This window comes from Neopsephotus bourkii, unplaced genomic scaffold (assembly GCF_033783945.1).
Source record: "Neopsephotus bourkii isolate Nb327-2 ecotype Australia unplaced genomic scaffold, CSIRO-AGI_Nbou_v1 NB_256, whole genome shotgun sequence".
Taxonomy (NCBI): domain Eukaryota; kingdom Metazoa; phylum Chordata; class Aves; order Psittaciformes; family Psittacidae; genus Neopsephotus; species Neopsephotus bourkii.
The window spans coordinates 1,759,105-1,780,958 of NW_026900765.1; the positions used below are offsets into that span (position 1 = coordinate 1,759,105).

Below are 21,854 nucleotides of genomic sequence, written 5' to 3' on the forward strand. Positions count from 1 at the left end.
AGTTTTAATATATGAATAACTTCCAGAAATACATTTTAGGTTCTTCAATGTAAGCTCTGTCGCATGAGAACTAAAGAACCCTGCACAGGTAAGAACAGAGAAGGTTTAATCCCATTTACGCAGAATTAGAAGCTACTCTAAAGAAGAAAGAAAGGATAAATAAGGTAAATAATAATTCATCTTTTTAAGTAACAATGCACTTTCCGGGAAACTCAAACATTAATACAAGCCTCAGTGAACTAATAGTATTTTTTTTACCTAGGGTTGAGGAAGAACAATACAAAAGCTGTCGTTTCTAAGGCAGAGAATATAGAAGAGGAAAAGTAAATATCAAAATAAATAATTTGTGTGTCCCATTGTCCAGACTGATCTAATGATGTGAAAGGGAAGTACTAAGTAAAGTTCTACTGAAAAATCAGAAGAGGTCATTCTGGCACAATATGTGCAAAACAGGAAGAGGCAGGATGTGAAAACAAGGTAGAAGAGGAGCTTATATACAAGCATCACAAGTTTCAGACATATTTACCTGTGAGGTATTTGGAGCATGACAGTGAAATTTATGCCATTTAACATTGCCTCTAGACCTAATTTTACCTTAATTTTTCTTATAGCTAAAAAAACTACAAAGAGATTTAGACAGAAAGTGTGTTTAATTTCATATTCACTGATTTATTACTTTTTCTCAAATAGGAAACAAAACTGAATAATTTTGTGAATGACAGCTATTTTGGGAATGAATAGAGTGCAGAAGAATAACTGCTGGAGATTAAAAATGAACTTCCTTTTCTCAACCTGCGAATAAAGATTTAGAATAGGATGTTGTCGTCATTTGAGACATGCATTTAACGACAACCAAAAGTCATCACAGCTGACAGAATATACTTCAACAGCTATATGGCTCAGTGAAGCTTGTTGAACACAGGTGTCTTCATGGGGCCTTACAAAATCTGCCCAGAAAGAAAGCAACCAATTTCATGCTTAATAACAAAAGCATAAAGGACTGATTTCTGTTTCAGTTCATCATTGTACATTAGTTAATGCTGGAAATTAATGGACAGGCTGGCTAACCCTTCATTTCAGAAAAATTACTTAGATCCATTTTTAAACTACACTCTAATCTTCTATCTTTGAAGATGAACAATGCCCACCTTAGTGGTTAGTACGCTAGCTAAGAAGATAACTCTTTTGAAGCATAATGGTAGAGAAAGTAACTACCCTTAATCACGCTGTATTGTGCCCTGTAGCTTTTCTCCAGTTTCATGTATCTTTTACCTTGTCATCTGGGGGTACTTGGGCTCCAAAGGTCCCTTAGAATTTTCCTGAGTCAGAATTCCCTAAATCCAAGGAAGAACGCAAAGGAGTCAGGACTGAGACTGTAATGACTGCATGACTTCCATACACATCTTGCAAAAGGGTGATGAAGGAACCACATGACCTTCCCACTGGCCAGTGCTGTCCAATATAGGGAAGTGACAGTGTGAATGTAGGCAGGAAAACCTAAAAATGCGCCATCCCTGGCAGCATTCAAGGCCAGGCTGGATGGAGTCTTAAGCGACATGGTCTAGTGTGAGGTGTCCCTGTCCACGGCAGGGGGGTTGAAACTAGATGATCGTAAGGCTCTTTCCAACCCTATTCTATAATTCTATGATTCTGTGAATATGGAGGGAAGGGTGGTGGAGGACATGGGGAAGACTGCAGTAGAATGAGACATGAAATGTAGAATGAGACGAAGGACTGTAGTGATGGTAGGATTAAAACTTAGGCAGGGGAAGTTTAGATTAGATATAAGTAAGACGTTCTTTACTGTGAGGGTGGTGAAGCACTGGTACAGGTTTCCCAAAGAAGTGGTAAATGCTCCATCCCTGGTGGTGTTGAAGGCTGGGTTGGACAGAGCCTTGGGTGACGTGGTTTAGTGTGAGGTGTCCATGGCAGGGGGGCTGGAACTAGGTGATATTAAGGTCCTTTCCAACCCTAACTATTCTATGATTCTGATTCTAAATTGAGAGGGGTGAATCAGGGGTCCTCTCGCTTTCTGCTTCTTCCTTGAATCCGCCTGCAGCAGGTAATACTGCATGTGCTATCACTGCTGTGCCACAAGTAGGCAGTAACATGGCAAACAGGTATGTTAAAGGAACTTTGCTTCTTTTTATTGCCAAGGGCAGTGGCACACAGTTGTGATGACCTGGCCTTTAATGACTGTGGTCGAAGAAGTTGCTCCCAGAAGCTTTTGACTTAGTTACACACCTTGGCATTTACAACTCTCTGAAAGGAAACAGAGAAATAAAAGTTCCCAAAGTATATCACAGTTCTTAAAGCTTTCTACCATCCCATAAATTCCAGGTCTTGCATTTCTGTTATAAAAGCATTTGATGCAACAACATTAATGGAAGGTCAATTAAAACATCAGAAAACACAATAAACTTTTCATAGCTCAACAAAAATGCTCCTCTCACCAATTGATTTCCGCTCCATCAAAAAGAGAAAAACAAAAGCGGATTAATCTGATTTACAGAGTGAAAACCAACACTAAATGCACTTTTTATCAGGGAGGGGGGCGATCTCCAGCTGGTTCTCATATATATGCCATGATTCTTCATTTAGTTTACACTATTAAACTAAAAAACTCAGCTTTAATCTTAACTATTACAGTGTGCCTTAGAGTAGATTCTATCATGTAGCATCCTTGATACAGTTTCAGACTCTGGCAAAACATCATCCCTCAAACTGGTCATGGCCATATGGGTAGTAAATGTATCCAACATTTTTTCATTGGCGCCTACATTATTACATCTTGTCACCAATGGTTTCTCGGGTTTTCAAGTAAATTGTTGCATATACGGTGGTTTGGAGCTGCTGAGATGAAGCCCTACATTTATCTGTATACAGTCAAATCCTTTTTTGGAACTTTTTTTCCTTCTAATGAACTAACATCTGCTGGGGGGGGGGGTGGGGGGGTGGACTAAAAAAAAAATAAAAGTCATGTTTCCAGAAAGCTGTACAAAAATGAGAGAAAACAAAACAAGAGAACACTGCCAAGAAGCTATTGTTGCCAAGTTGTACATGATACAAAGCAGCCTAGAAAACTACGTGTGGACAGAAGTGGGCATCATACCTGATCTGTCTTCATTTTGTGAATCACACCTTCTACACAATTCTGGAATGGTCTTGAGAGAAGTTACGGAATACTGTAAAAAAAGGGCAAAAATGGATATGAAGTAATTAATTTAAAAAGATAAAAACTAATGTTGTGCTCACAGCTTACACCTACCAACCCAAGGGTACTTCCAACAGACTGATGGTCTTCACAGGCTGTGCAAGAAAAGTAGATGACATCTGTTTTTGAGACCCACCTTGAGGGGTGTCAAACAGACTCACAAAGCTACAGCAAACTGTCTCCCCACCTCAATTTTCTCCTTCCTGTAGATCACCATTATTCAAATCACAAACACATTTTACATCTCCAAACTTTCCATGGGATGCAAGATACCTCAAATCTAGGCTTCACAGTAAATGTCAAGCTTTCCCAAATCAATATGTAGAAATAATGCAGGATATTTGTACTTGTAGAGTATCATATTTCGACAATATTTTGTATTTGTAGAGATTTGATTTCAGAGGTGATCTGAAATACATACACAGATGACAGGCTCATTTCTCTAACCTAGGCTTTATTAAAACACACTTGCATTATTACTTTGATGTGACAGGATATGCCTGATATTAATCAGTATATTATTCTCTGAATTCATCATTAAAAAGCAAAAAAAAAAAGGGGATGACATATGTATCTTACTAAGGAGAAATCTTCTTCTTATAAATTTGTGGAATATTCTTGGTAAGACACATGATCCAGTGTTATAAAGCTATGCATGCTGACATACACAAATTAAGTTACTTAATAGCAAGCCTGCCTTAATCAAATGCTTAAATGTTACAGGAATTTTCACTTAAACAAATGAAAATCATTATGCCTGTGAAAGATCAATGGCTTAGCTCATATTCACAAAACCCTATTAAAACCAGTATTTTGGAAACTAAAACACAAAACTGCATTTACAGTTAGCACAACTGAAAATTTTTAAGGAATATATAAACACCATATGTTTTCAAAGAAAGATATTTTTAGCTGGTGTGCTATTGATCAACAAAGCAAAACAACTACGTATAAAACCACATAAGCTTTCCATACAAAAAATAAATGGTCATACATTTTCATGCTTTTTGCTGACAGCTCGTCATTCTGAGTTTGATGTGCTTCTAATCACAATTGGCAATCTACTTCAAAACAAGCTGAAGTTAACCTCCTGTGACCAACTGCAGAAGTAATTTACTTCTCCAGCGCAAGTTTAAGACTGTTGCTCAATCAATTGTAGTTACTTTATTAAGCCTCAAAAACCTCCCATGCCTTACTTTTTCCCTTCTTGGCCTGCTTCAGGGGTGTATTGAGAAAGCTTAACTGCAACAAGAATCTTTCATAAGTATTCCCAGGATCAATACTAAACTTATTAATTAAAATGGGTAGCGGCATGGCACATATCTATCCACTGATTCCAATCTCATTAAATAAGAGGTAGTCGAATAAGGCCATGGCTGCAGGATGTGACAGCCTAAAGCTACAAAGAGCACGAGAACAAAGGCAGTGAGAAAAATGCTACTAAATACAAATTAATATGAGTTAAATGTACACATGCACAAACACCATGTGCTGTGCTTCACTTCGGTTACTGTTTAATAATGGTTGAGTTTTAAGCTATATATCTTGTTATTTCAGCACAAAGACTCACAAGGCAATGTTGAGCTAGTCTAGTAAGATTCTTAAGAGAATCCAAGGAACATGTCTCCAAGGAGTATGGTAGCTTCATAAGACCAGCTGGTGCAGTTTAAACTATTACACAGTTTGTAATTCAATTAGAATGAGGCCTTTTGTATTCCATTGCTATGTGTTTTGTCAGGCAACCTCAAAAACAGAGAGCCATTTTTCTTTTTGTCTTTTTTGCTGTTCTTTCCTGGAAGAACAGATTTTCTTTCTGTTTCAACACTGCACTAAAATGTATCCAGTTACCACCTCCGACCACCAAAAATCTATTAAATGTTCTAAGTTTCATTATGAATTTTAATCATATTGGTTTGATTTCATTAACAGATTTCCTCCCACTCACCTCTGTCCTTCCGTGCATTTACATTTCTACCATCTGTATTTTGTGGTCAAGATGTGGAGAACTGGCTTTTGATCCAGAAAGCAACTAAAATTGCTCTTTAAAGTGGACTTCTCCCAGTCATAAGCACAATCCATTGCCAGCTCTTCCCTCTAGAACTACTTTCATATACTTATCTCCAGCTCTGATAATTAGTAATATTTGATAGCTTTTCTTCAACAAAAAATGTCACGGTTATCAGACGTATTGCAGAGGGACTGCAAAGGGATTGAGACCGCAACCCTTCCCTGGAACAGAATTTTAGACTTAATGCTTATTCAGTGGCATTTAAAATAGATTATTTCTACTCTTCATTTATTAATTTTGAACTGCTCTAAATACAAAATTAAATACCATTTCTTACATTTCACCATTAGAAAAACCAAGTCAACCAGACCCAAGGGCCATGCCCAAAGGTGTGACAATAGGAGAGCTAGGCACATGAGGTTGCTTCCTTAGTCAATGCTTACTGTGATCTTTTGTATTTAATCAAGTGTGTTGTGGTTGATGGTTAAATTCAGTAACAAAATTAAAAGCTTCTTCCCTGGCTTCTTCCCAGGATAATGAATGTTCAAGGTTTGGGTTCTTTTTCTATGTCCAACCTGAAATAGTGAATTTCAGTAAACCCCTTAAGATCCTTTAAGATGGAAGAGCAGGATCAACAGCAAGCAAGAGATAAGAAACAGTAATAAGCATTCTATGCAAATGCAAGATATTCCCAATTTTCTTCAACTGACACTGCTAATTTAGGGAAGAGATTCAGAGCAGCCCTGTGGAGAAGGACTTGGGGGTGTTCGTCAATGAGAAAATTAACATGAGCTGGCAGTGTGTGTTCACAGCCCAGAAAGCCAACCATATCCTGGGATGCATCAAAAGGAGTGTGACCTGCAGGTCGAAGGAGGTGATCCTGCCCCTCTACTCTGCTCTTGTGAGACCTCACCTGGAGTACTGTTTGCAGTTCTGGTGTCCTCAATATAAAAAGGATATGGAACTCTTGGAACAAGTCCAGAGGAGGGCCACGAGGATGATCAGGGGACTGGAGCACCTCCTGTATGAAGATAGGCTGAGAAAGTTGGGGCTGTTCAGCCTGGAGAAGAGAAGGCTGCATGGAGACCTCATAGCAGTCTCCCAGTATCTGAAGGGGGGCTAAAAGGATGCTGGGGAGGGACTGTTCATTAGGGACTGTAGTGATAGGACAAGGGGTAATGGGTTAAAACTTAAACAGGGGAAGTTTAGATTGGATATAAGGAGGAAATTCTTTACTGTGAGGGTGGTGAAGCACTGGAATAGGTTGCCCAGGGAGGCTGCGAATGCTTCATCCCTGGCAGTGCTCAAGGCCAGGTTGGACAGAGCCTTGGGTGACATGGTTTAGTGTGAGGTGTCCCTGCCCATGGCAGTGCGATTGCAACTAGATGATCTGAAGGTCCTTTCCAACCCTAAGTATTAAATGATTCTATGAAACTGAATTTTTTTTTTTGCAAATTTTTTTTTGTAAAAAAGAAATTCTATGATTCTATGAAAATGGAACCTCCCTTGTACAAAACACTTGTTCACTATGTACAACTGCACTACATTATCTGAATTAATGCAAATGTTAACCTTTTCAATTTCACATGGTTCTAAAATTTTAATGCAATGAATTTTAAAAAATACACATACAAAAAAAACCCTTTAATCTCTAGAAAAGCTGTTTTGTGCTGTGCCACTTAAATGCCATTTGCAGATTCACCTGTGTCTGAGAAGTATCAGAAAGAAGGAATACTGCATCATGAATAGTAGCATAATAATGTATACACAAAATAGTTTAAAGATGCAAATAAAAAAGCAAAAGTTATTTCTTAGTTTTCCATTATGGAGAATACCTTTAATGTCTCCTGAAAAGGAGATATTAGGGAAAAAAAGGGGGGGGGCGACAAAGTTGGACACAGAATGTAATTCTTAGACCACCTCATCAGAACCATGACAACCCCAAAACACTAAGGACCATATGCTGGTCCAACTGAAGAAAGTATCAAAACTCAGCAATTTCACCTCCACTGCATCAAGACAACAGTGACTGCTTTTATATGCACAGCTCTTTGTTTTTGTGTAGATGGAGACAACAGACATCTCCTTCATTACAGCTAATTTGTTTCCAAGTATTGTTATTACTGTAAGCCATTTAAATCCCATTTCAATTTATTTGCTATAGTGGAAAAGGGTTTCATTAATATTTAAATCCCATTAAATTAATACCTTTATATTACATTTGATGATTTAATAATTTATAACTGTGCAACACCACCTTTTTCCCTAGACATTTATTTGGGAATAGCAAGCTACACTGAGAACGAGTAAAGCAACAATACTTGGCGTGAGGTAGTACTTTTCCTGATACTAGTGTCAATTTAAGTGGCTCCAGAGCAAAAAAGTGGAGGAAAGAGATTAGGCTGGACCAGTCCATGTGAGAAATACCTCCACAAAATAAACTTCTCACTTAATGGCTGTGATCAGCATCTTTGGATCAACACCAAACAGCTTATAATTAACTAGCACCAGGAGCTCTGATTATGACCAGGGCATTTGGCATTATTTCAGTAAATGAAGAAATAAAATAGTTTAAATTTGCACAATCTGCCAGTGCAATAGAATTTTAATTAAAGGATTAGGAAACCTTCAGGTAACCTTAACAATAGTGTGCAAATTATAGGCAGGAATAAATTTAAGGGAAAAAGCAGGAAGTTTTAAACTTTTAATAGTGTATCTACCATTTAATGCAACTTACATGTTGCAATTTTTTTCTTCCTTTCTGTGAGTAGTTATTCGTGAGGAAATAAATGAAAATATACAGCGTGGTTGCTTAATGTCATTGCTTCATTGCAGACAGAATATTATTTTTGTTTAATGTAAACAGGAGTCCCAGAAACCTATTCTGCTGTGTCAACCACAGTCAAATATACTGTGGATATTGGAATAGTACCATCTTAATTTCCAAATAAGCATCTCATTTGCATTTCAGAGCCCTGAGGGAATTGGTAGGGGTGGCTGCTGAACCATTCTCAATCATACATTGAAAAGTCATGGCAGTGAGGTCAAGTCTCCAGTGGCTGGAGAAAAGTGAGTATCACATCAATTTTTAACAAGAGTAAAGAGGAGGACCTGGAAACTACAAACCAGTCATCCTCACCTCAGTGCCCAGTAAGACCATAACAAATGATTAGAGACAGCCAACATGGCTTCACAAATGGCTAATAGTTCCTGACAAATCTTGTTATCTTCTGTGATGGAGTGACAACAGGTACAGATGTCATCTACCTCAACTTCTGTAAGGCCTTTCACATGGCTCTATACAACATCCTTGCCTCTAATTTGGAGAGGTATGGGATTGACGGATGGATGGTTAGAGGGATAAGAAATTGGCTATGCCCAATGAGCTACAGTCAACAGTAATGGGTGGTGTCCATTTAGGATGCATACTGCAACCGATACTATTTAATATCTTGATCAATGACACAGTGGGATTGAATCCACCCTCAGAAAGTCTCATGTAACACAAAGATGGGTGGTGCAGTTGATTAGCTTCAGGGAAGAGATACCATCCAGAGGGACATTAACAGGCTTGAGAAGCAGGCCCATGCAAATTTCACGATGTTCAACAAGGTCAAGATTCTGCTCCTGAGTCAGTGCAATCCCCAGGATCAGTACAGAGCAGGGGATGAAGGGATAGAGAGCAGAAAAGAGAACCTGAGGATACTGGTGGATAAAAATTTGGACATAAACCAGCAATGTGCACCTGGAGACCAGAAGGTCAACTGTACTTGGGCTACACAGCATTCTCTCCCTTGACTCTGCTCTCGTGAGACCCAACCTGGAGTATAGCACCCAGCTCTGGGGCCCCCAGTACAAGGAAGACACAGACTTGTTGGAGCAGGTCAAGAGGAGGGCCATGAAAATGGTCAAAAGGATGGAACACCGCTCTGCATCTATAATACTGGAGAAATGTACAGTTTCATTTTCTAATGCACAAATACATTAGACATTTGAAACAAAAAGAAGAAAGTAACACGCCCATTTACATGTTTATTTTCCTTTTCAAACAATTTCCTGTCTATTTTTTATGTCATTTTGGTCATTTTGGCCGGAATGGTCTACAAGGGTCTGGACTATAAAAAACGGCTTTCTAATTCAGGTACATTTATAAGTGCATCTTTTTAATAGCCTTCTTGCTGCCATTGTTTTTAGTCAATACTGTTCTGTGCTGGATTAGAACCAGACGGCTAACAGGAACAATATAAATTGCTAACACTGATGCTATGCAGCTGCTCCTTCCACAGCAGGCTAATGATAAAATGTGAAGGTCAGGTATCTCTAAATTGTAGACAGTGAGATATGAGTAGAGCACTATCACAACCATGAATTCTCTTGTTAATCTGGATTTTTGCAACAAATCCTTTGTTCCCCTACCTGCTAAAACAAGGAGTAAAATTGCTACCTCTATAATTTGTGCTGTTTTTTCATTCAAGGTCCAGTGTCCAGTGAAAGAACAGCCTATTAAAGCAGGCAGCCTGAGCTGTTCAGCAGAAAAATGAGTAACCTAACCCACCAGTATGCAGCAACAGCCACAATGGGAGAGACATGGAGAGGTTACATCTATTATGTTTTACAGTTTTACAAAACTGAGTATAGAAACAGATAGCAGGACATGATCTAGCATATAGGTGCAATAAAAAGAAAGTTGCCCAGCACAAAGTATTCAGTTCAGATTGGCTCATTTTCTTGTAATATTTTGGACACTTGCCATACTCCTTTTTAATAAAAATTCAACATTACAATACGTTAAAAAAACCCAAATCCTCTCCAAAAGGAATCTGTCTGTGAATAAAGCATCTGGAATGTTTTAAAATGAATCAAGAGTCCCAAATGTTAAAGGAAAACCAGGCCCTTAATTTAACTTCTTTTTTTTTAAAGAAAATACAAAATTATGAAAACGTGGAAGGAAGTGATGGAACACTTTCTTTGATCTGAAAACTGACTTAATAAATTATCCTCTACTGGATTTAAGTTATGTATTCAAGTCCATTGTTAAATTGACATTAAAAGTATTAACTCTATTCTGCAAAAAGGAGAAACGCTAGCAGTAGTACCATTATCATAATAGAACATACTGTATCAGTGCTTCCTACAAGAACCACTAACAATGAAGTTGAACAGCATTTTTGCTTGCAGTTACAGCTGCAGTTGTTTTAATTGTGACACTAAGGATCAGTGTTGTCTACGAATCCCTGGAAGTCTTTCTGCCTCTTTCTTTACCGTATCACAGGTACATATCACACCTTTTGATAAAACTTTGTTGTATTTGAAGATGGCTAGTGGAGGAAAGGGCAGAGCAACAACTGATTTGGAAAAGGAGCAATTCAGAAGTGAGAGAGACAGGAGGTTTTTTTGCAAGTTAAATACATTCAGTAAAAAACAAGGTGAACATCATTTTGGTGTTTAAGGCTAGCATCAGAGTGCATATAACTCATATGAGACAGCAGAGTAGACAAGCAACCCAGAAATATAACTCTCTTATTAATTTGATTTACAAGCAATTTTTAGTACCTGGAGGACAGGAATCAAGATTTCCTTTAAAAACCACATTATTTTATTCTAAATTTAACTTATTTAAGCATTGTTATATGAGAAGTAAAAAGGAATATGACTTCCAATAATAGTGTAGTTTGTTATATCAGGATTGAGATATCTAAGAATATCTCAACTTGAACAAATAAAACAAGACTTGTACTTACCGATATATCATCACTAAAATCTATTTCATCCAAATCAAGGTATTCAGGGGCTTCCATTATTCTTCTATGGACATTTTGGGTGAGTCAGCATAGTAGTAAAGACCTAATTAAGAAAAAGAGAGATTGATTGTCTACTGAAGAGGCAAAAATCACACAGAAATGGTTTAATATAGTTGCCAAATTACTGAAAACGTTTAACTTGTATAGTCGAGTCTTTCATAATTTAATACTAAAAGCTAAATGCAATTTGCCATCTCTACTCTGCATACCATGAAGAAGCCTTTTTAAAATTTAAGGGAGAATAATACTTGAATTGGCAGCCAAAAACCACTTGATTCAGCATCACTCAGTTCAGTATTGGTGTAAAGACCTAAGCTGTTGAGCATTCTCATAAACCCTGCAATCATAGCTACGTTAATAATGTATCTTCCTTAAGGATGCTATTATTTTACTGGTCTGAACGCAGCAACTTCTGTTACTATAGTTCTCCTCTGCCCAAGAAAGTAAGGAGGAATCATGCTGTGCACAGAAAACAAAATCCTATCACACCTTATCTCCACTTACAAACAATTAGCACATAATGCAGTCCATGTTTTACATATGGGAGATTTATCACTCCTCAGCCTGCAAGTGCACTTCTCGCAGAAAAGTAACCAAGGCAAACACATAATTACATCAATGTGAACTTATTATCTGTGGCCTTAACCACTTCCTTACATGAAGGCAGAAAGAAGAAAAAACTCCTTTGCAAAGCAAGAAATTTGGCTGGAAAGGCAAATGCAATTCTGAATAAACTGGAGCTTAAACAATCAAAAGACCAAAGACAATAAAACCCTCATTACTTTCTTAATCCTAAGTAGAATGAAGGTGTGCATTATCACTGCAGACAAGTACAACAGAACTGCACAAGGAAGCTATTTTAAAGGAAGCTGAGAAATAAAATCACTGCATTTTCAAATAATGTGAGGCACTGCATAAGTGTCAAGTATTATTACGAAAGCAAATTAAAACCTTCTAGTACTTTTACATAACAAAAGGAAACGCCTGAAGAAAAAAATAATAATAATACAAGCTCAGTTTATTCATTTGACAACTGTCAAGAAACATATGCATGAATAATGAAGTCAGCTGTGTAGGTCTAAATAAAAACACTGTGTGAAACATTCATATGCAGTTAAGAATGTCCTAGGAAAAGGGAAGAAAATGCTTTTCAGCAGGTTCTACTGGTAAACAAAACCTCAGTTAATGTCCTTCATAACACCGCACCCACAGAGAAAGATGATCTTAAGACACAGAAAAGTTATTAGAAGAAGAACCAAGAGGCAAACTTACAGTTTTAAGCTGAAAGAGCAGGAAAAAGCAAATTCTTATTTCTTCTTATTTCTCAGAAAGTTACTGAAATTAAAGTATTATTCAGCATCATTTTCTTTCTAAATGAATATGCTCCTTTTGGCTAGGATAGATTTAATTTTCTTCATCGTAGCTTGTACGGGGCTATATTTTAGATCTGTGCTGGAAATACTGTTGATAACACCAGGACCTTTTCATTACTGATGAGCAGTGCTTACACACTGCCTCTCAGCATACCCCACCAGTGAGGAGGCTGCAGATGCACAAGCTGGGAGGGGACACCTGCAGGACAGCTGACACCAACTGACCCAGTGGATATCCCACACTTTATGGTGCCATGAGCAGTATATGAAGCTAGGGGAAGAAGAAGGAAGGGGGGATATTCAGAATGATGGTGTTTACCTTCCCAAGTCACCATTACACCTGATGGAGAGCTGCTGTCCTGGAGATGGCTGAACACCTGCCTGCCCATATGAAGTGCCGAATGAATTCTTGGTTTTGCTTTGATTATGTGCATGGCTTTTGCTTCACTTACTGACCCACAGGTTTTCTCACTTGTGCCTTTTCAATTCTCTCCCCCATTCCACTGAGGGGAAGTCAACAAGCAGGTCTAAGGGGCTTAGTTGCTGTATGGGCTTAAACAATGACAATGAGAAAGGAAAAAAGGTGGGGGGTTGGGGGAGGGAAGCGAAGAAAGGGAGGATGGAAAAGGGGGAAAGCATGTATTTTCTTTAATGCATTAGGGTATTTGTGTTCCTTGCAAAAAGAGAAGGAACTCGTGGGGAGGAGAAACTGGGGAGAAAGGCAGCATCTACGAACCACCTCAACTACCTGTTACTGGCTCTTATTGAGACTGTTAGACTTGAGTGAAGCAGTGAGAAATGAGATGGATAGAAGAAGGTAAAAACAGTATAAAGCCCTCAGTCAGCTCAATATGAGGAAATAGAAGTGGCTAGAATGTGAAACTAGTCAGAAGCACAATTCCCAAATGCTAAGTTTATTCTTAAAGAGAGACACTAAAATCAGTCAAAATCCCTGTAATGAGAGGAATTAGCTGTTGTGAAAAGGCATCACATATTCAAGTCTACAGGTTCTTTTCCACATTAAAGATTTTGCTTTCTTAACAGAAACACAGAATTTCAGCATTTTTTAAGGTTTATACTTTAACATGTTGCATCTGGGTGACATTAAAGCTTACTTGCAGCAAAGTGCACTGCCACTTTATTGGGTTTGCATAGTAACTTTTTGGTAACAGGGTGTTACAGGTGTGGTTTCTGTGAAAACACAGCAGAAGCTTCCCCTGTGTCAATCCCAACTGACTCCAAGAGCGTCCCAGTACTGACCAAAGCTGAACCCACCAGTGACAGTGGTAGTGCTGCTGGGATAACATGGTATCCCAGAAGAAGGGGAAAAAACCCTGCTGCACAACAGCAGCTGGGAGAGAAGAGTGAGAATATGTGAGAGCAACAGCCCTGCAGACAGCAGGCAGGGATGATGTTCCAGGCAATGGAGCAGAGATTCCCCTGCAGCCCGTGGTGCAGCCCATGCGAGGCAGCTGTGCCCCTGCAGCCCATGGAAGTCCATGGCGGAAAAGATTCCGCCTGCAGCCCATGGAGGACCCCACACTGGTGCAGAGGGATTGCTGAAGGAGGCTGTGATCCCGGGAGAAGCCCACACTGGAGCAGGGTCATGGCAGGAGCTGTGGCCCTATAGAGAGAGGAGCCTGCGCTGGAGCAGGTTTGCTGCAGAACTTGTGACCTCACAGGGACCCAAGATGGAGCAGTCTGTTCCTGAAGGATGCACCCCTTGGAAGGGACCCACGCTGGAGCAGGGGAAGAGTGTGAGGTGGAAGGAGTGGTAGAGACAACATATAATAAGCTGAATGCAAATCCCATACCCTATGCCTCTCAGCTGCTGAGGGAGGACGACGCAGAGGAGTGAAGTTGAATGGGGGAAGAGAGGGGTGTGGGGAAGGTGTTTTAGGTCTCGTGTATGTTTCTCACTATCCTGCTCTATTCCTAACTGGCAACAGATGAAATTAATTTACCCCAAGTTGAGCCTGCTTTGCCTGTCTTGATCTCAGCTCAGGAACCTTTTAATCTTATTTTCTCCTCTTGTCCTGTTGGGCATCTGACAGTCAAGCAAAATCAACTTATCACAGAATCCCTCCACAGAGGTAAAGACTAGCTGTCAGTTTATCATCATGGCTACCAGCTCAAACCAAGTAATTAAGCCAGTTTTACGAGCAAGATAAGTGCCAACTCTGTATGTACTGTCTTACAAAAATTACAGGATTGTAGAATCTACCCAGATTCTAGAATCTATCCATAAGGTGATAAATGCGTGAAGTATGAATGAGAATTAAAATATAAAAGTTTAAAGGTTAAAGACATAAATAGACTGTATCACATGCGAAGAACCTAAAACCAAACCACAGCTGCACTGAGTTTCAGTTTTTCACTGGAATTAAATGGATTAAAAACCCCTCATCAGTATGTTTAAAAATCAGTGAAAGAGATAAATAAAGCTACTCTAAGCATGCCACACAAGAAGCCAGAATCAAGAAGTGACATAAAATTTTTATTTTGCAGTTAAAACTGATATATTAAAAAAAAACCAACAAAACAAACCTGCACAGAGAACTACTATTCCTCATTACCACATATCTCAAGGTTTTAGAACAAAAAGATCTCAACCTTTCAAGCTTCATATTTAGTTCTAAATTGCAAGAAGCCATTAAGCAAAACAAACAAACAAACAACAAAAAAAAACAACAAAAAACCCACCCCAGCTGCATCCATCCCTAGTTGACAAAAGGACTACATTTTACCTATTTACAAAACTCCTTGTGCCAGTCCACAGCCTTGCCAACATTACTTCCCCAAAATGTTATCTTCCATCTTCTCAAAACATAAAGACCATGAAACACACAAAGGCTGAAGAGAAAACCGGTAACCAAAACAAACATATTTTCTCTATGGAAAACTTGTCTTTCTGAAAATAGTGTTCAGTTATATGTAAAGAAAGGGCAAGAGAGTTAGGCATTCTGTTTGCTGTAAGATTTTAATTTTTTATTTGATGAGGTAAAACTGCACAGCAACTCAGGACAAATACTATGACCAAATATGATTTCCCACGAGTATACTTGGAGTCTAATTCAAGAGGTGCACTTTTTTGATACAATTCAACATAGTAGAACTACACCATATATAATTCAAAACATATGGTAAGCACAGTGCTCAGAGTTGTGACTATTTTGAGACCAATGCTGGCTGAATCCAGCATATCACCAGAAGTATAAACAATCTGAACACCACTCACTAGCATATCATAAGCACAACAGGTCAAATTCAAAGTAAAAATAAGTGCAATCAAAATTGCAACTGCCAGCAAAGAATGACGTGAGATGAATAATGTCTTTCCAGCATTAAGACCAAAGCAATACAGATGACTGTCTCTAGCCTGCCAGCAGAAATGTCTGATCAATTTTCCTAACTGTATTTTGGAAGCTAGTCATTAAATTTCCCACAAAATTTAATCCAGACAAGGGCATTTCTTGTCTGGAAATTTGGCTTCCAGAGAGACACATACACACACATTTACATTTTATACAGGTAAAAGAAATCCTATTTCCTCTCAGAATTCACAGCTAAAAGAAAGAAGCTGCATAAACATCACCCATATGTGCTCAAGAAAAATTGCTTTTTTTTATAGTTACATGAAAAAATCTCACCAGGAGGAACAATCCAGCTAAAAATTACCACACACAAATGGGGTAATAGTATTGGTATAGTAACATTTTGCATATGTTGCACTGCAACAGATATTAAACAGTGGGTAGGTTGTGAAATAAAGCAAAAAGAAAACCCCAAACTCACCCTTCTCCTTTTCAAACAGCAGCAGAAATCCTTTTTGTTTTTCCAAAACAGAGATTTTGTCTGCTGTTTGTCCTCCTTAGCTAAAGTAGTTGTCTGAACTCAGTTCCTGTTACTGACAAATATTCAATACAATTACAAGAATGAGGGGGAAAAAAGGCACAAAGAAAGCAATTCCCAGTGAAATGATAATTTAAAAAAACCCCAAAAAACAAACAAAGCAAAACAAAAACACCCCAACAATTATGTATTAGATACAGAAAAACAAATCCATCAATTTCTGCAAACACTAAACCTCCACTCTAGACTGAGGGTATGCATTACCTAGAGATGAAATGCTTACACTTTCCACAGATTTCTTTTTTAAGGTTGTCCTGGGTTTAGCAGCCGCAGACATTTTTTCTCTTTCTTGGTAGCTGGTGCAGTGCTGGGTTTTGACTTTCGGGCTGGGAACAGAGCTGAAAACAATGATGTTTTGATTTGGCCAAGGACTTTGTGAGCCTCATGCTCTGCCGGGGAGGAGGGAAGCCAGAAGGAAGCAGAGACAGGACACCTGACCCAAACTGACCAAAGAGGTATTCCATACCACAGCACGTCATGCCCAAGATGTAACTGGGAGTTACCCGGAAGGGCTAAGTGGACTGCAGGATTGGAGGAGGTATCGGTTGGTGCTTGGTCAGGCTAGGGGGGTGAGTTATCGGTCGCCTGGTGATGAGGTGTTGTATTCTCTCCCATTATTTCCTTTATCATTATTATTATTGGTGGTAGCAGTAGTGATTTGTGTTATAGTTACTAAAGTTACTTAGTTACTAAACTGTTCTTATCACAACCTGTGGGAGTTGCATTCTTTTTGATTCTCCTCTCTGTCCCTCCAGGTGTAGGGGGAGGGCAAGAAGGGGGGGAGTGAGTGAAAAGCTGGCTGGGTTAAATCACAACAAAGGTAGATCAAGACTTGGATTTCTCTCACCACACAGTCTCAAGAAAACAATCACACCAACAAAAGTCCCTAGGGGCTGATGAAGCCTTCTGAGGATGAAGAAGACTGAATGTGGGAATGGCAGGATTGCTTTAAAAGCCAGTCCTCATGCTGACTTTGTATTATGAAGCCAATGGGCATTGCCTTATCCATACTAAGGCACACCAGGCAAGAACAAGATCATACAGGTGAACATTTGCTGTCAATTAACTGAGTGAATGGAGAGACTGGCATGGCAGGTAGAAAGCAGGCAAGCATCTGTTTTTTGTTCTGTCTGCTCAATGCAAAACTGTGGACTAAAAAATCATAACTGATTTGCCCTTTGCAATAAGGTTGTAGCAAATACGGTAGCTTTGAAAGGAATCTGATCCAGTACCTTAGCCAAAAACAGTCTCACTGCTCCACATGAAAGACTAAATCCAAAAGGGAGCAGAGGAGAAATATCCTCTATTGAGTCAAAACAAAATAACTAATTAAGAATGCATCATTTTAATTATTTATGGATACATAGACAACACGAACAAATAACAATAAAATAATCTGCTGTCAATTAAATGTCTGCTTTGGTTGTAACTCTAAGAAATCCTGCTAAATGCCACAGGGGATTTTATTTTCCACATCTCAGAACTGCTATACCAAAATATTTGAGGATTTACTTAAACTTTTAATTAAATATAAAGTAAATCAGATGTAAATACTTCTATGGTGGTTGGCAAAAGGCTGTTTCCTTAAGCACAGTTAATATTAAAGATTTAGGCTTTAAATGCCAGAATGCCATGACGGCTGCTTTTTAATTAAGAGATAAGGTTACATTTTACAATTATAGTTCTAAGATAAAAAAATAAACATATCGCCCTTTCCTAAGCATCAGAGACTACAGAAGCTCAAGATGAACAAGATTCATGTACAGAAAGGAAAGACCTTACATCTTTAATTTAAGCATACAGTATGTTTTTCAAATAATGTTTGAAATCTGGTGTCTGAATTTTATTCCCTAACATTAAGAAATACCAAGAGCATAAACCCAAGTTTCTTCACTTTGAAATAAATAGAAGAGTGTAATGTTACATTATGTTAAATCTATTCAGCATGCAGTGAAAAACCCAGCACCTAGTTAAAATGTACGATTCAGGAAGGTACATCATCTGTCAGCAGCAGGAAATATCTAGAACCTTGAATTCAGTTCCTCCATCCTCATATTCCTTTGTAAGAGTGAAGTTCTAGCAAAAATTGATTTGTCCTTGTAACCCTATTTATTACATAGTATAAAGAAAGCCTGTGTTCAGGAGCACTGCTGTAATTAGAGGATATGAGGTCTGGACTATTTAATGAAGGCAAAAAAGCCGGTCCACTGGATCCCAGCAAAGCCAGTCTGGGCTAACAGCACCGCCTTGTCGGCTATCACACCTCTTACTACTTCTTATGCTCCCTGGTGCCTAGCTGTGACAAATGCAGAATACAAGGAGAAAGCACCAAAGACATAGAAAGCTTGCTGTTTCATCTGAACAGAATTAGGACATAATAGAATAGAAATAACAGAAAATATCAGTTGGAAGGGACCTACAATGACCATCTAGCCATGACAAACATTTTATATTTAATACTATACATACATATTTGTAGAAGACCTCAGCTTCTCGTTCTTATAGAATCATAGAATAGCTAGGGTTGGAAAGGACCTTAAGATCATCTAGTTCCAACCCTCCTGCCATGGGCAGGGACACCACACACTAAACCGTGCCACCCAAGGCTCTGTCTAACCTGGCCTTGACAGCCAGGGATGGAGCATTCACAGACTCCCTGGGAAACCCATTCCAGTGCCTCACCGTCCTTACAGTAAAGAACTTCCTCCTTACATCCAATCTAAACTTCCCCTGTTTAACTTTTAACCAGTTACCCCTTGTCCTGTCACCACAGTCCCTAATGAATAGTCCATCCCGAGCATCTCTATAGGCCCCCTTCAGATACTGGAAGGCTGCTATGAGGTCTCCACGCAGCCTTCTCTTCTCCAGGCTGAACAGCCCCAACTTTCTCAATCTATCTTCATATGAGAGGTGCTCCAGTCCCCTGATCATCCTCATGGCCCTCCTCTGGACTTGTTCCAACAGTTCCATGTCCTTTTTATGTTGAGGACACCAGAAATGTACATTCTCTTCATTGTCCTTAAGGGGGAAATTACTTGGATAAAATCAATCAATATTCAAGCATATGACTTCGATAATAGAAAGAATGACACTACAGCTCAAATGGAGGCTCATTTTCTTTTCAAGCATACCACTTTTGCTTCATTCAGTCACATAAAATGACAATCTGACATATGGTTAGACTCGGTTGACACTTCCAAGTCACATAAGGATTTGTGATATTATAATGCTGTGAAGTGCATTGTGCAACCAATTTTTGTAACCTTCTAGGGGTCTCAATGTGTTCTTTTTCCAATTATGTGAAATAACATCTTTTCTATTACTTGCCATGCTCAATGTCTGGATTGTCTATTACTGACTGCGCACATCTCTCGTACTAGTTTGTTTTATTTACTTTTCTTCCTTCTATTTTCCAAGAAAAATATATTGTGAATGAAATTATCTATCTAGTCAATTTTTAAAACAAATACATAAGGGAAGGCTCAGTAGGAAGGGAGATTTTAAAGAGTAAAGGTTAATTTTAAATAGCAATGTATTGTTAAACAAAAGCAACCAAACCAAACCAAAAAAGTTAACAGTGAGGCTGAAAAATTATGTGATTTATTTCAGTGAAGGAATGAATTCTGAGACCAAGATTACCTTATCCTTTATCACATTTATACCAAAGTTTCCCTGAGTTTAAAAGTTCACAGCAGCAATTCATAATAGTATGATACTTCCAAAGCAAGTAAAAATAAAAGCATTGCTTTTAATCACCATGCAAGTACTATCACTGCACAAGCTACACTGATAGGACAGGAAGAAGGAATGCAGTGAAGCACAACAATTTTCCAAGACCAAAAGATGCTATTTTTAAAATTCAACTTCAGAAAAACTCTGCATTTCAGACATGTGGAAACAATATACCCACAGCTCTGAAGAGGCATGAATACTGAGCCCAGTTCTGTTCCTAATGAAGTCACTGGTTTTAGATAAGAACAAATGTATTTGTTTCTGGCCAGACAGAACTGAACTTCTCCTGGTTGTCTGCCTAGACCTCAAGATCACATACTGCTTGGATAGAAACCAGTCTTACCGAGTCTTAAAGGAGATGAGCCAGCAAAGTGTGCTTGCAGTCCAGAAAGCCAACTGTACCCTGGGCTATATCAAGAGGAGCGTGGCCAGCAGGTTGAGGAAGGTGATTCTCTCCCTCAACTCTAGTGAGACAAAATCTGCAGTACAGCTTCCTGCTCTAGTGTCACCCGTACCAGAAAAACATGGATCTGTTGCAGCAACTCCCAAGGAGAACCACAGAAATGATCAGAGGGCTGGAGTACTTCTCCTACGAGGAAAGGATGAGGGAGTTGGGCTTGTTTAGCCTTCCAGACTAGAAAGACTCAGGGAGATCTTACTGCAGCCTTTCAATACTTAAAAGCGGCCTATAAAAGAGATGTGAACAGACTTCTTAGCAGGGCCTGTTGTGACAGGTCAAGAGGTAATGGTTTACCTAAAAGAGGATAGATTAAGACAAGACTACAAGGAAAAAATTGTTTAGAAGGATGGTAAAACCCTGGAACCGATCACCCAGAGAGGTGGTAGATGTCCCATCCCTGGAGACACTCAAGGCCAGGCTGGATGTGGTTCTGAGCACCATGGTCTAGTTGAAGATGTACCTGCTCATTGCAGGGGGGCTGGACTAAGTGACCTTCTATGCTTCTATTTTAAAAAAAGTAACTTAAAGGTAGGTAATAGTGTATGGTTCACCTACTTTGTCTTCTGCCCCCATGAACTGTATGGAAAATTCATCACAACTTGAGGCATTTAAACATCAAGTATCTTTAATTATTACAATGACTTACACTATGCAGTCTGTAAGTAAACGTTTGTCACAATTAACAGAGTGAAGATAAAGTGTGCTTATGAAGACACAGTTCCTAATGTTTGTTGTTTTTTGTTTGGTTTTTTTTTAAGAGACTGAATTGTATTCCATGTAACTTACTACAAAGGGAAAGCATTACTCCAAGGATGACATCTGAGCTCCAGTAAAGTACAAACAAGCTTTGCCATTAATCTCTGTGTGACTAAGACATCACACACCTTAGAGTATCTATTCAGCTGTTAGGAAGTACTTCTTGCTTTTGTAAATATTACTCCATTTAGTGCTCTCATGAATAACCACTACATTTAGTATTACTTCTTCATTCCCAAAAGAAAACAGCAACCTAACAAAACCAAATCAATATTGAGGCTACCAAGTGATCTGACTAACTGTATCTGAAGAACTGTTTTTACTGTAAAGAAAGAAATCTGCTCACTGCAAACCACCCCAGGTTTCTCATAATTAAACCATCCTTTCCACCCCACAGCTTATATTTCCTTCAACATTCAAGCATACAGAAAACTAGACTTCAAGCATTCAGCCAAAATAAATGCACTTGAGCATTGTGCACTGAGGCCTAGAAAAATAAACCTGTTTGTTTCAATTAGGCTTGAACGAGAAACCTTTGGAATTGGAAATTAATGGCTGTTATTTTAAAACGGAAACAGCATACGTGATTCAAGCATTG

General features: G+C 38.8%; 1 protein-coding gene across 3 annotated transcripts in view; it reads right to left on the minus strand.

Annotated features, from left to right (window-relative positions):
* The window catches only part of SNCAIP (synuclein alpha interacting protein), an 85,233-nt gene that overhangs the window by 38,781 nt on the left and 24,598 nt on the right, over positions 1-21,854 (minus strand). For all 3 annotated transcript variants that reach the window (XM_061346042.1, XM_061346043.1, XM_061346041.1), the window contains exons 2-3: positions 10,964-11,066; positions 3,113-3,185 (exon numbers count right to left, since the gene is read on the minus strand). In XM_061346042.1, the coding sequence (XP_061202026.1) occupies positions 3,113-3,185; positions 10,964-11,020 (130 nt within the window). In that variant the 5' untranslated portion in view covers positions 11,021-11,066. The remainder of the gene's footprint in view (positions 1-3,112; positions 3,186-10,963; positions 11,067-21,854) is intronic.